At 45.0% G+C, this 12,980-nt stretch overlaps 1 protein-coding gene across 2 annotated transcripts in view; it reads left to right on the forward strand.

Annotated features, from left to right (window-relative positions):
* Positions 1-12,980, forward strand: part of MAN1C1 (mannosidase alpha class 1C member 1) — a 190,513-nt gene that overhangs the window by 138,917 nt on the left and 38,616 nt on the right. For both annotated transcript variants that reach the window (XM_060205570.1, XM_016187928.2), the window contains exon 3: positions 12,386-12,501. In XM_060205570.1, the coding sequence (XP_060061553.1) occupies positions 12,386-12,501 (116 nt within the window). The remainder of the gene's footprint in view (positions 1-12,385; positions 12,502-12,980) is intronic.

Consider the following 12,980-nt stretch of genomic DNA (forward strand, 5'->3'; position numbering starts at 1 on the left):
GATCCACTGAGAAGAATTAGATCAACCGCTGCCCCCTGGGATTCACGGGTAAGTAAACAGAGATGTACAGTGCAGTGTGAGGAGCGCTGGGACTGAAGGAGGCACCTGCAGCAGAGCAGGACAGGCACACAAAGGAGGGCCTGGCCACGCCTGCCATGCCTCCTGGGAGTGCCTGGGGAAGTCTCAAGGCTCCAGCTGAACCCAGAATGATGACTAGGTATTAGCAAGCTACCTCAGAAGATGAAAGAATCTGAGTGTTGGGACCCACATCAGCAGACACTCTCGAGCATTTGGGGGAGCTTCTGTATGGCCTGATGTGGCTAGAGCATCATGGGCAGAGAGTGCAGCAGAATCTCAGTGAGGCTGGAGAGGCTGCAAGGCCTGAATCAGACAGCCTGTACACAGAGCAGGACTTTGAACTTATAGGACGAGGGTATTGTAGGCTTTTAAAAAGGAGGATGGCATGGTCATATCTGAGTATTTTTCTAAAGATTATTATTAAGAACATTCTGCTGGGTTGCATGTTTTAGGAACTACTGGCTTGTTAGAAAAGTCACAATACAGTTTTACATAGAAAAACAATATCATGACTTTTCTGACAACCCAGTAGTTTCTAAAATATACCTTGAGTCCCTGCAGAGGTTCCAAAAAATCTTAGCCTGCAAGCACTCACCCTCTAAACAGAACTTTATATGATCCAGGAAATAACTATATGTGACAATTCCAGGAACATATTCCTACTGGGGAGGTGGGGGGGGTGGAAGCAGAAACAACAGCAAAGCAAGACCTCAAAATCAGATAGCAAGGGAGAGACCTTAATCCCCTATGGAGTAGGCATTGGCAGAATAGTCCAGTTGCTGCTGCTGCTACATAACACGTCACTCCAAAACTGAGTGACTTAAACAATGATGTTAAGGAGCCAGGTGATGGCACACCTGGTAGAATACACGTTACCACATGCAAGGTCTGGTTGTGTCGGGGAAGAGCTTCACAAGTGATGAAGCACTGCTGCAGGTGTCTCCCCTTCCCTCACAATTTCTGTCTGTCTCTGTCCAAAATAAATAACTGTACTCTAAAAATGATGTTAATGGGAGCCGGGCAGTGGCGCAGCGGGTTAAGCTCAGGTGGCACAAAATGCAAAGACAGATATAAGAATCCCGGTTCAAGCCCCCAGCTCCCCACCTACAGGTGGTTGCTTCACAGGTGGTGAAGCAGGTCAGCAGATGTCTGTCTTTCTCTCCCCCCTCTGTCTTCCCCTTTCCTCTCCATTTCTCTCTGTCCTGCTCAACAACAATGACAGCAATAACAACAACAACGAAGATAAACAACAAGGACAACAAAAGGGGGGGGAAATTACATAATAAATAAAAAAATTTTAATGATGTTAATATGTTCACAGATTTGGGAGGTCACCAATTCAAAAAAGGCACAAAGGAAATAGCTTCTGTCCATCATGATGTATGACACACTCAGATGGAAAGGTTTGAAGGCTGTAGGTGACTCTATAGTTGGAATAATCTGAAAGCTTTCTCATTCACACATCTGAAATCAGTGTTCGTCATTGACCAGGGCCTCGGAGATAGGTTGTCAGGTAGAAACATACATGTGTCTTCTTCGTGTGTTCTCTCCTTGTGGGCTACCTTGGGTGTCCTCACAGTATGCTGGATGGTTCTTAGAGACAGGGAGTGGAAACTCAGTTTGCTAAGATCTGTTCCTGGAAACTCATTTTATTCTTTTAGTCCAGGATGTCATAGTAGTATCTTCAGTTTCAAGGAGAGGAGCATGGGAAGAATTGCCAGTGTCACAGAAGAGCTTCATTCTTCTTAGGAGAATGGCATAAACAGTAGTGGTCGTATTTGGGAAATATAACTGTCCAGAAGATACCTTGCTTTCTTTGGAAGCTGAGAAAAACATATATGTTGTTTCTTCATAGATTAAGAAAGGTCTCTATGGATTATATCATCAAATTAAATGCAACCATTAGTGAATGGCTCTGGGGATACTGTTGTAATAGGCTCTGCCTTGGGTGATTTTTTTTCCCCTTCTAAATATTCATCCTGAAGCTCATCTTGCCCAGCTTGGCTCATTACAATGTCACATTAAAAAACTCATCATCATTAGTACAGTAGTATTCAGGTGAGTGGCTTAAACAGTGGTCCAGGAGAGCAGGTTCCTGGTCAGGCAGCCCTGGGGAGAAGGTTGCAGGAGCTAGAGCCATTTTCTTATTGAGACTGGCATATGCATGACAAATGACTTCATGTGGGGAATTGACTCAAGCACATCCTGAGACTAGGCATCCTAGTCTACCTGACCACATCTGGTGGGAGTCTGCTTTCTTTTTCTTTTTAATTTTTATTTCTTTTTTATTCTTTACAGGGGAGACTTCTGTCACATTTTGTACCATGCCATGTCTCCCCATGGTCAGTGCTAGCATGACACATCCTCCACCAACTTGTCCTCTTCCTCCACCACAGGACATTTGGTCCCCACTCTGGTTTTAGTTCCCTCCTGTCTCCCACCTTTGTGTCTTTGGTCTGGTCTACAACTAATTAAGTTTTACTATATGTGTATAATTTATCCTACACATGTTATTTTACACACACACACACACACACACACACACACACACATATACACCCTATATTTTTCTATTTCTCAAGTTCCACCTGTGAGTGAGGTCATACAGTATTCATCCATCTCCTCCTGGTTTACTTCACTTAACATGAGTCTTTCAAATTCCATCTCCATTGTAGCAAAAGAGAAAATTTCAGCTGAGTAATATATATATACTACAACTTCCTTAAAACTCATCTATCATTGTGCATTTGGGTTGCTTCCAGACTTGGATTATTACAAATAGTGCTGCAGTGGTCTGAGAGGTGGTGCAGTGATAAAGCTTTGGACTTTCAAGCATGAGGCCCTGGGTTTGATCCCTGGCAGCACATGTGCCAGAGTGATGTCTGGTTCTTTCTCTCTCCTCCTATCTTTCTCATAAATAAATAAATAAGATCTTTTAAAAAAATAGTGCTGCAATGAACATAGATGTGCAGGTATAGATAGATATTTTTGGATATGTACTTTTATGTTGTATAGATACCTAGAAGAAGAATTGTCAGATCATATAGTAAGCTCAATTTTAGTATTCTCCAGACAGTTTTCCACAGAGGCTGGACCAATTTACATTTGCATCAACAGTACAATAGGGTCCCCCTTTCACCACGTTCTTACCAGCAGGTGTTGTTTCTGTCCATTTTAATGTATGACATTCTCACAGGTGTGAGGTAGTATTTCATTGCCTTGATTTAAATTTTTCTGATAATCAGTGACTTTGAACATTTTTTCATGTGCCTGTTGAGCATATGAATATCTTTTTTCCCCATTTTTCTTTATTTTATATAATTTTTATTTATAAAATGGAAACACTGACAAGACCATAGGATAAGAGGGATACAATTCCACACAACTCCCACCACCAAAACTCCGTATTCCCCCCCCCCATCCCCTGATATCTTCTCTATTTTTTATCCCTCTGGGAGTATGAACCCAGGATCATTATGGGGTGCAGAAGGTGGAAGGTCTGGCTTCTGTAATTGCTTCCCCACTGAGCATGGGCTTTGATGGGTCAATCCATACTCCCAGACTGTCTCTCTCTTTCCCTAGTGGGGCAGAGCTCTGAGGAAGCGGGACTCCAGCACACATTGGTGGGATCATCTGCCCAGGGAAATCCAGTTGGCATCATGGTAGCATCTGGTACCTGGTGGCTGCAAAAGAGTTACAATATAAAGCAGAACAAATTGTTAACTAATTGTAAACCTAAAGCCTGGAATATTACAGATGAATCTGAATATCTTCTTTGTTGAACATTCTATCCAGTTATTTTCTCCATTTTTTAATGAGGTAGTTTTTGATTTTTCTGAAGTTTGTGAGCTCTTTATATAGTTGTTAACCCTCTGTCTGACTGAGGCATATAATACCTTTGCCACCCAGTAGGATGCCTTTTTGTTTTGGTGATGGTTCCTTTTGCTGTGAAGAAGCTTTTCAGTTTGGTCTGATTGATTGGTTTATTTTTGCTTTTATTTTTCTTGTTGTTGGACTTGAGTCTCTGAAGACATTTTTAAAGCAGGCATTGGTGGAATGTTCAGTTAATATTTTCTTCTATGTGTTTTATGATCTAACATCTAAATCTTTGATCCATGTGGGGTTGGATTTTGTGCGTGGCAAGATGTCATGGTTATATTTCAACCTTCTGCATGTCACCAGCCAGTTTTCCCAGCACTACTTGTAGAAAAGACTCTCCTTTCTCATTTAATGTTCTGCCCTACAAATTAACAGTGTGTATGTGTGTGTGCATGTGCGTGTGCGTGTATGTATGTGTGTGTGTGTAGGGGCTATTTATGGCTTCTCAGTTCTATTCCATGGATCTGTGTGTCTATTTTTGTTCCAATTATCACACAGTTTTTATTATTATAATGTAATTTGAATTCAGAAGTATGGTACCTACTTCTTCTTGTTGTTCTTCTCAAAATTTCTTTGGCAATTATGAGTCTTTTGTGGTTCCAGATAAACTTCTGTAGTAATTGTTCTATTCCCATAAAGGAATTCAGTGGAGCTTTGACAGGGATTGCATTGCTCTGGGTAGAATGGTCATTTTTTAACAACTCTTCTTGCAATGCACAAACATGGAATATCTTTCCATTTCTTTATGTATTCTTCTATTTCCTTTAAAAGTGATTCATAGTTGGGGGGAAAGTCTTTCACCTCTTTAAAAAATTATTCCTAGACACCTAATTTTATGCTATTGTAAAAGGAATTGATTTCTTGATAGCTTCTTTTAATTTACTGCTTGTAAGAGTTTCTTTCTTTCTTTCTTTCTTTCTTTCCTTCCTTCCTTGCTTCCTTCCTTCCTTCCTTCCTTCTTTCTTATTCTCCCTACCACCAGGGTTATCACTGGGGCTCAGTGCTGACTCTAAGAATCCACTGTTCCCAGTGGTTGGTTTGTTTGATTTTCATTTTTCTATTTTTTTTAATATGATGGGACAGAGAAATTTAGAGGGGGAGATAGAGAATAAGAGATAAAGAGAGGCACCTGCAGACCTAAGTGAAGCATCCCCCTGCAGGTGGGGAATGGGGCTTGAACCCAGCTTCTCTAAAATGATAATGTGTGCTCTTAACCTGCTACACCCCACTCAGTCCCCAAGTCTCCTCTTTCTATTGGCACCAACCACTGGAGTGGACAGTTAAGTTGCCCTGGACATTGGATGGGCTCAGTTTGTTCTACCTAATACATTTTATCTTTAACACTCTTGGGTGCTAGACTGTGACCGGGAACTGAGAGAGATACATGAAAACAGTCAGTCCCCTAGAAGCCCTCCACACAAGGAGTGGGAGGCCTTTATTTCTGAATATTTACCAGATACTCGTGAGAACTGGAGCATGTTCTAGGCAGTGATGGGCAGCTGTGAAGCAAACAGAACTGTCCCCTCCAGGAGCTCACACTCCAGCAGAGGGAGAAGAGGAAGAGACTTTGTGTAATATCGCTGGAGATGAAGGCTCTGAAGGAAAGTAAAGAGGTGGTGGAGGTAGCAGGGGAGTGCTATTTCATTAGATGCATCACAAGTGCCAAGGTCTAAAGAAGGAGCAGGTTTGGGGGAACCTAGGAGCAGCATGCTGCTATATTGGAGCAAGAAAGGCCGAGAGAAAGCCAGTACCAGATCACAGGGCCTCTGAGCCAGGTGGGAGTCCTGGAAAGGCTTGGAGCAGATGCATGCTTTGACTTCCATTGGTAAAAGCCTTTATGTAAAGGACAGATGGGTGGGGGGAGGGAAGCCAGTCTAGGGTAGAAGTGAGGGGGCAACTCTTGGAATAAATCCAATAAAGAGAAAGTGACAAGAAAAGTAGTGGCACAGAGGACGTGAGAAGTAGGCAGAGCCTGGCAACCTTATAAATACAGAACTGCCAAGATTTGCTGTGGGGGCAGAGTCAAGGGACTGGGGCCACAGATCTGAGGAGGAAGTAGGGATTGGCATGAACCAAGATAGTTCAGACTCTGCAAAGAGCAGGATTTGCTTTCAGACAAGTTAAAAGCAAGATGATTACAGTCCTGTATGTAGAAGTATAAGTAAGAACTTGGATTATGTGCCCAGGACAAAGTCCTGGCTGGATATTTTAGTCTGGGAATCATAAGCATAAGCGTGGCATTTAAAGCTATGTGACCAGATTGAATCACTAAGGGAATGAAAGAGGACAGAGAAAACACCCAAGGATGGAGCCCTGGGAAGCCCAGCCTTACAAGTCTGAGATGAGGGAGAGCCAGCCAAGGAGACTGGGAAGAAGCAACCACAGAAATCAGTAGAAGAAACAAAGGGGAGAGAGATGTTCTAAAGGCTGAGACCCAGCACTGGGCAGGCATGTTTTGTACCAGGGGGCATGTGCAAGGTACCTGGTCTCCTGCCTCCTGACCTCAACTTGGCAGCTAGCTTCTTCTAGAGCACACGGCCAACTCTGATGCAAACTAGAGCCTCTGCTGCCACAGAAGGACAGGGACAAGCAGGCGTATAATTCCCTTATGGTGGGTAGGAAGGTTCCCAGGGCAGGGCCATCCAGTGTGGGCCCAGGGGCAAGGGGAGGATTCTCCAATGAGTCACAGGAGGGTAAGACTTCATGCAAGTCATGGGGTTAAGATCCCAAGAGGCATTTGGAATGGGCTCTGGATTTTCACTGGAGAAAATGGAAGGCAGTTAGTTCCTCACACAGTTTATAGAAAAGTCAGGAAAGTTGGGAAGCACCAGAAAGTTGCAGGAAATGGGGCAGGTGGTGTCTGATAAAGGTTGAGGGCTCTAAACTTGAAGGCTGACTGGAGATAAGGCAAAGGGTACAAGAGATGCCACGGGAACCCTTGATCTCAGGAGCTCATATCCTAGTTAGAAGATGAGACAAAGCCCCATGGTGCAAGTTAGGTATGTCTTGGGTACCTGATTGGGAGCCCATAAAAGCACTAGAGGGGTGCTCTTAGGGCAGGAGGAAGTTGGCTGGGTGGAGCCAGGAGACACTGCTAGGAGGAAGCAGGTTTTAAAGAATGCGTAGATTTTGAGTATATCCAGATGCATATAATGACTTTCTTGGCAGAGGAGACCAGACATGTTTAAGTGTGAGGAAGGTCCCTGGCAAGCCTGCCTAGAAAGCAAAGCTTGATGGGTGATAAGATTAGCCAGATCTTTTCAAACCAGACCCAAAAGATTTCACCTCATTCACTGTTGGGTGCTGGGGAGCCTGTACAGGTTCCTAAACTAGGGAGGGGTGGACTTGGGTCTGATTTGAGAAAATGGTTCAGGCAGCACTGTACAGGATGAATCACAGAGGAAGTAAAGGGGCTATGGATATAAGAAGAGCCTTTTGGAGGCAGGTGAATCCCTGTGTCAGGGCTGGAGAAGGCTCAGCAGCAGTAGACACAGATGGAGTCCACATGACACTTAGCCTTTGACTTGACCAAAGTCAGCCAGGGCAGTAGGGGCACACTTCTGTTTATTGGGGTAAGCTCAATGCACTCAGCATCCTGCCAATTCATTCTCATCCACAGCACCATTCACTCTCCCACAGGCTAATGTTTGCATTTGTGGATGAGGAAAGCAAGACACAGAGAGGTACAATGACTTGCCCTGCCACATAGCTAGTGCATGATGGAACCAGGACTTGAACCTAGGTCTCCCTAGCCAGACCTATATTAAAAGATGAACAGGGACCAGGCAGTGGTACACCTGATTAAGCACACATATTACAGCATGCAAGAACCCAGGTTCAAACCCCTGGTCCCCACCTGCAGGGAGAAAGCTTCACAAGTGGTGAAGTAGGGGTGCAGGTATCTCTGTCTCATCCCCTTCCTCAATGTTTCTCTGTCTCTATCCAATAATAAATGAATAAAAATATTTTTTTAAAAAAGGTAAACTAAGGGATCCCAGAAATAATAGCAATGAATTAAATTATCAAACACTGTGTCAAGCATATACAGATATTCTTACCAACTGTTTTGAGTCCAGGCATGTGTATGATGCATGTGTCCTGGCTCAGGAACCCACAATGCCTTCTCCATATCCCAGCTCTGTAGTCTTAATCTCATCTTACCAATGAGGACTTAGATACTCAGAGCAGGTGGGTTGCAGACTCAAACTCAGATTTGAACCCTGGACTGTGTTCTTTTAACATACCTCACTGCCCCCTGCCCTGGCAGAAAGAGAAGAAGAGGGGATCCTTTGTGATCAGCAGGTGTTCAGAGATGATGTCGGGAGACTGGGCCAACCTGGAACAGCTCTAGGCCCAGCAAAAGAGTCCAAACTAGCTGCCTGACTTTCTGTGCCTGTGGTTCTTTGCATATAAATCATGGGCATGTTTATTGGAGGATGAGTTTCTTTTCCCCTTGGGGAGCTGCCCAGCTGAATGCAGGTGCAGATAAGAGTTGAATTGGGGCTAGGACCTTCTCTCTTGCCCTGCCTGGCTTCTGGGTAACCTCTGGCCTGAAATGAAAACCCTTCCAATAAGTGCCTTGCTGGCCTGTGGCCCAACTATGTGGTGGGTGAGAGCAGAGGTGAGAGATCAACGAAGAGAAAGATTCAGGAACCTGAGAGCAGGGGCAGGGCCTTGCCAACAAATCTCTTAGGGAACTGCCTTTTTCAGTCTGCTGCTTGTTTCTGGAGCATCAGGGAGAGAAAGAGAACTGGTCACGAGCCGCCCTGGCTGCCCTCCCTGCCCTGGGACTTCTGGACTCAGGCTCAACCCAAGGGACGGAAAGCCTATGGGGAGAAGATTCCAGGTGGCTTGGGGCAAGATATGGAAACCAGACACACTGGGTCTCTCTCCCATGACTTGGGAAAAACAAACAAACAAACAAACCCACATGGCATGAGCTTCTGTTCAAACCTTCACTGATTTTTGTAGCTGTCTGTCCTCCTAGAGGTGGAATGGAGTCAGAGAAATCAGGTCAGAAGCAGTTTCACAAGGAATTGATAAGTCAGTCTTATAAAAAACATTCCACTTGATGAGGCTTGGGGTTCCGCCACTGCTCTAGTTGAGTTGGGCCAGTCCCACCTCCTGTCCAGACTCTCCATCTATGAAATGAAGCCACAGGTGAATGGGCTCTTGAAAAATCCCTCTAGGCCTTTAAAAATCAGGTTTGGCAATAAATAAATAAATAAATAAATAAATAAATAAATAAATAAATCAGGTTTGGGGCCCTGTGACATGGTGGGGGGGGGAGCTTCAGAACCAAGACTGTGGACCCCACACTAGCACTTTGCAACCCAGGCATGTTTCCAATGCCTGCAGGGCAGGGGAGGCAGCTCAGTTAAACTGGGAAGAATCAACTTTGCTTGACTTGAAGTTAGTCATCTTACCAGTCATTCTGGAAATTCACTTCAGCTCAAATGATGAAGTCACATGGCTATATATTGGAAAGCTCCTGGTCCCCCCAGCCCTCACCTCCTTGTACTCTTCCTTGCAACCCCTCCCCTAGTTTTCACACATAGTCTTATCTTACTCCTGTGACCTCCCCTTTCTTCCAAGTAGCCCCTTTATCAGACCCAGCCCAGCCTAGAGAGGTGGGTGTTTCAGGATCTCTGCCTATAAAGTCTATAGACTGGAAAACAAGGGAAGCCCTAATTAAGGAGATTAGTTGCTCACTCTGAAGGCAGGAGTGCCCACAAAACATGTGCTTCAGACTCAAGTGGGGGCTCAGCGCCTGTTAGCAAACTCGTGTGGGGGAAGGTAGAGCCTGTGAACTCTGCAAGGAGGACACTGAAGGAACATTTCTCTTTCAGTAAGAAAATTGCTGCCACCTGTGGCAACTAGGTATAACACATTGAGGGGAGACAGTGCCTCTTCTGGGAAGCCCTCCATCCAGGTGACACCCTCCCTCTCTTCCACTCCAGGCTCTGATTTTGCCACAGGGGAAATCATCTGCATCACTCTACTGGCCAGTAAGCTGGAGTGTCAGAAAGCCATCTGTTTGCACAGTGTTTTCAGTCTTCCTGCCAGGACAGGATTCTAAATCACATCAGCAAGACTACACCTTGTAGTTCCTGTTTTGTATACTTGCCCTCCTAGAACAAGAGTGGCCACACACTCTCTGATTTGTGCATTGGTCAGTTTTCTTTATCCAAAATATCTTTTAAAAGCCATGGAAATAAGTGTCTGGTTATAAAAATCATCTATGAGCTGAATGAATTTAAAAGCACCTCTAATCCCAGCATTTGGAGATGGTCCCTGAATCATGACCTGCCAGATTTAGTTCCGTTGTAGCTTCATACACATTTGGCATAAAGTGAAAGAAGTACACTGTGTTTTGTTTTGTCATTTTGCAACCTACAATATTTTTACACAGGTGCATGTTTAACGTATTTTTATGTATTTATTATGAGAGCGAGAATCAGACACAGACCACTACTCAAATCTGGCATAAGGTGGTGCTGGGGATTGGACCTGTGGCCTCTGGAGACTCAGGAATGCAAGCTTGTGCTCAAACAGGCCAAGCTATCTCCCTACCTCCACCCCTTTTAGAAAGATTGATGATTTTTTATTTAATACTTTCTTTAATTTATGTATTACAAAAGGACAGAAGTTGAGAGGAAAGTGGGAGATAGGGAGAGAAACAGAGAGACACCTGCAGCATGGCTTCACTACTCATGAAGCTTCCCCCTGCAGATGGAGATCAGGGGCTTGAACTCAGGTCTTTGCACATTGTGCTATGTACACTCAATGCCATTGCCTGGTCCCTGAAAGACTGATTTCTGATGAGACCAAAACAGCAGGGGACCAGGCTATGACACACCTGGTTAAGCACACACATTACAGCATGCAAAGACCTGGGTTCAAGCCCCTGGTCCCCACCTGCAGGGGGAAAGTTTCATGAGGAGTGGAGCAAGGCTGCAGGTCTCTCTCTTTCCCTCTCTCTATCTCTCCCTCCCCTCTCAACTTCTGTCTCTATACAGTAATAAAAATAAATAAATAAAGATATTTTTAAAAAGAGAGAGAGAAACAGAACATCACTGGCATATGAGGTTCCAGGGATGGAACTCTGAACCATAACACTTGCAAATCCTATGCTCTGCTATTGTGCCATATCTGAACCTGATGACACAAAGGTGCATTTTTCAAGGACTTACTTATTTATCTACTATGTGGAAGAGGAGAATGTGAGAGAGCAATCAGAGTACCACTTTGGCAGAGCCTCACAAATGCAAGTCCTGCATTCAATCTGCAGAGCTACCTCCCCTGCCATATATGTATGTCCCCCCACCTTTCGATTTTTCTCTGTCTCTATCCAATAAATAAAGAAGAGAGAGAGAGAGAGAGAGAGAGAGAGAGAGAGGAAGAGAAGGCTACCTAGAGCACTGCTTCACTGCTTGGGAAGCTTCCCCTCCTGCAGGTGGTGACTGGGGGCTTGTGACTAGGGGCTTGAACCTGAGTTCTTACAAATGCTAACATCTGTGCTTAAGAGGGTGTACCTGGCCCCACCTATGTATATCTTTTTAAATATATCCCATACATATCTCCTCAGTAAACGCAGGTCTACCTCACCTGTGTGGATGGCTGTGCCTATACAGCAGTCTATTTTATGTCTGAGTCACAGTTTATATAACTAATCCCTTCTTGTAGGACTTGCCTTTTTTCTCTCAGCATTCTCCCACAATATATAATTCTGAAATAAATACTTTCCTGGATAAATATTTATAAGTTTTTAAAAATATTTTTATTTATTCTTTGCAGATAGAGACAGAGAAATTGAGAGGGAAAGGGGAAGTGAGAGAGAAAGAGAGAGAGATCTGCAGCACTGCTTCATCACTTGTGAGGCTTCCCCCTGCAGGTGGGGACTGGGAGCTTGAACCTGGGTCCTTGTGCATGGTAATGTGTGCACTCAACAAGGTGTGCCACTACCTGGCCCCTGAATTTTTTTTTCTTAGAATAGAAGAAGGAATGGAATCGAAGAGAAAAGAGACTGCCACATTTGTTAAGGTTTTGCAGCCCAAGTGTCAGTTCAGCCTCCCCCCAGCATTGCATAAAACTGGCACTGATGGCAACCTGTAAACCTGTAATCAAAGTCTGCAAAGTGACTCAGACAGTGAACTTGGTCTTCTCCATCCAGTGCCCTTTGCCCCCAGGAGTAGGAAACAGCCTGCCTAGGAGTGGGGGTGGGGTGGAGAGATGGATACTGTGTTTTGGATTCACCCTCAAAGTCTGGTGACACCATAGCCCCACCCCCCCATCATGCCTGGGGTTAGCCTTGGCCTTGAAGCCTGCCCATGTCCTTCAAGAGCCCTTGAGGAATGGTGGCTTGTATGTTTGTGGAAGGAGAAATTAAAATGCCCCAAGTCACACCTTCCGTCCTCTGTGTCTGCAGGAGGCCTCAGCGGGGCAACAGTCATCGACTCTCTCGACACCCTCTACCTCATGGAGCTGAAAGAGGAATTCCAAGAGGCTAAGGCCTGGGTTGAAGAGAGCTTCCACTTGAATGTGGTGAGTCAGAGGCCTTCAGGATCCTGGGGCCAGCAGGTGCCAGGTCAGTGGCAAGTACTACCTGTATATCTGAGACCCAAAGACAGAGAGGCTCAGCAGAGCAGTGTCAGAACCAGGGTGCCAAACACTCTGTCCCAAGCCTCCTTCCGTAAGGCCAGCCTTATAGGAGGGGCATATCCCACCCTGGCTGCCCCTGAGCGTGTACCAGCCTGAGCTTGCTGGAAGAGAAAATAGCCACAGCCAAGTGCTTACTCGCGCCCAGGAAGTCCCTTCTGGGGCTGACCCTGCCACACAGAACAGTAGCATCAGCACCAAGGGAAGTGACTCTGTGAAGGGAGAATGACTTATCTACTCAAAGCTGCTCTAACCTTGAGAGAGGTGAGGGGGCTGAGGGTTGTCTGGTTAGAGCTCCATGACCAGCTAGGACCCTTGTGGTTTCCAGCCTTGCAGGCATTTCTGGTCAAAGATCAGGACCTCAG

This window comes from Erinaceus europaeus, chromosome 13, assembly GCF_950295315.1.
Source record: "Erinaceus europaeus chromosome 13, mEriEur2.1, whole genome shotgun sequence".
In the NCBI taxonomy this organism is placed as follows: Eukaryota; Metazoa; Chordata; class Mammalia; order Eulipotyphla; family Erinaceidae; genus Erinaceus; species Erinaceus europaeus.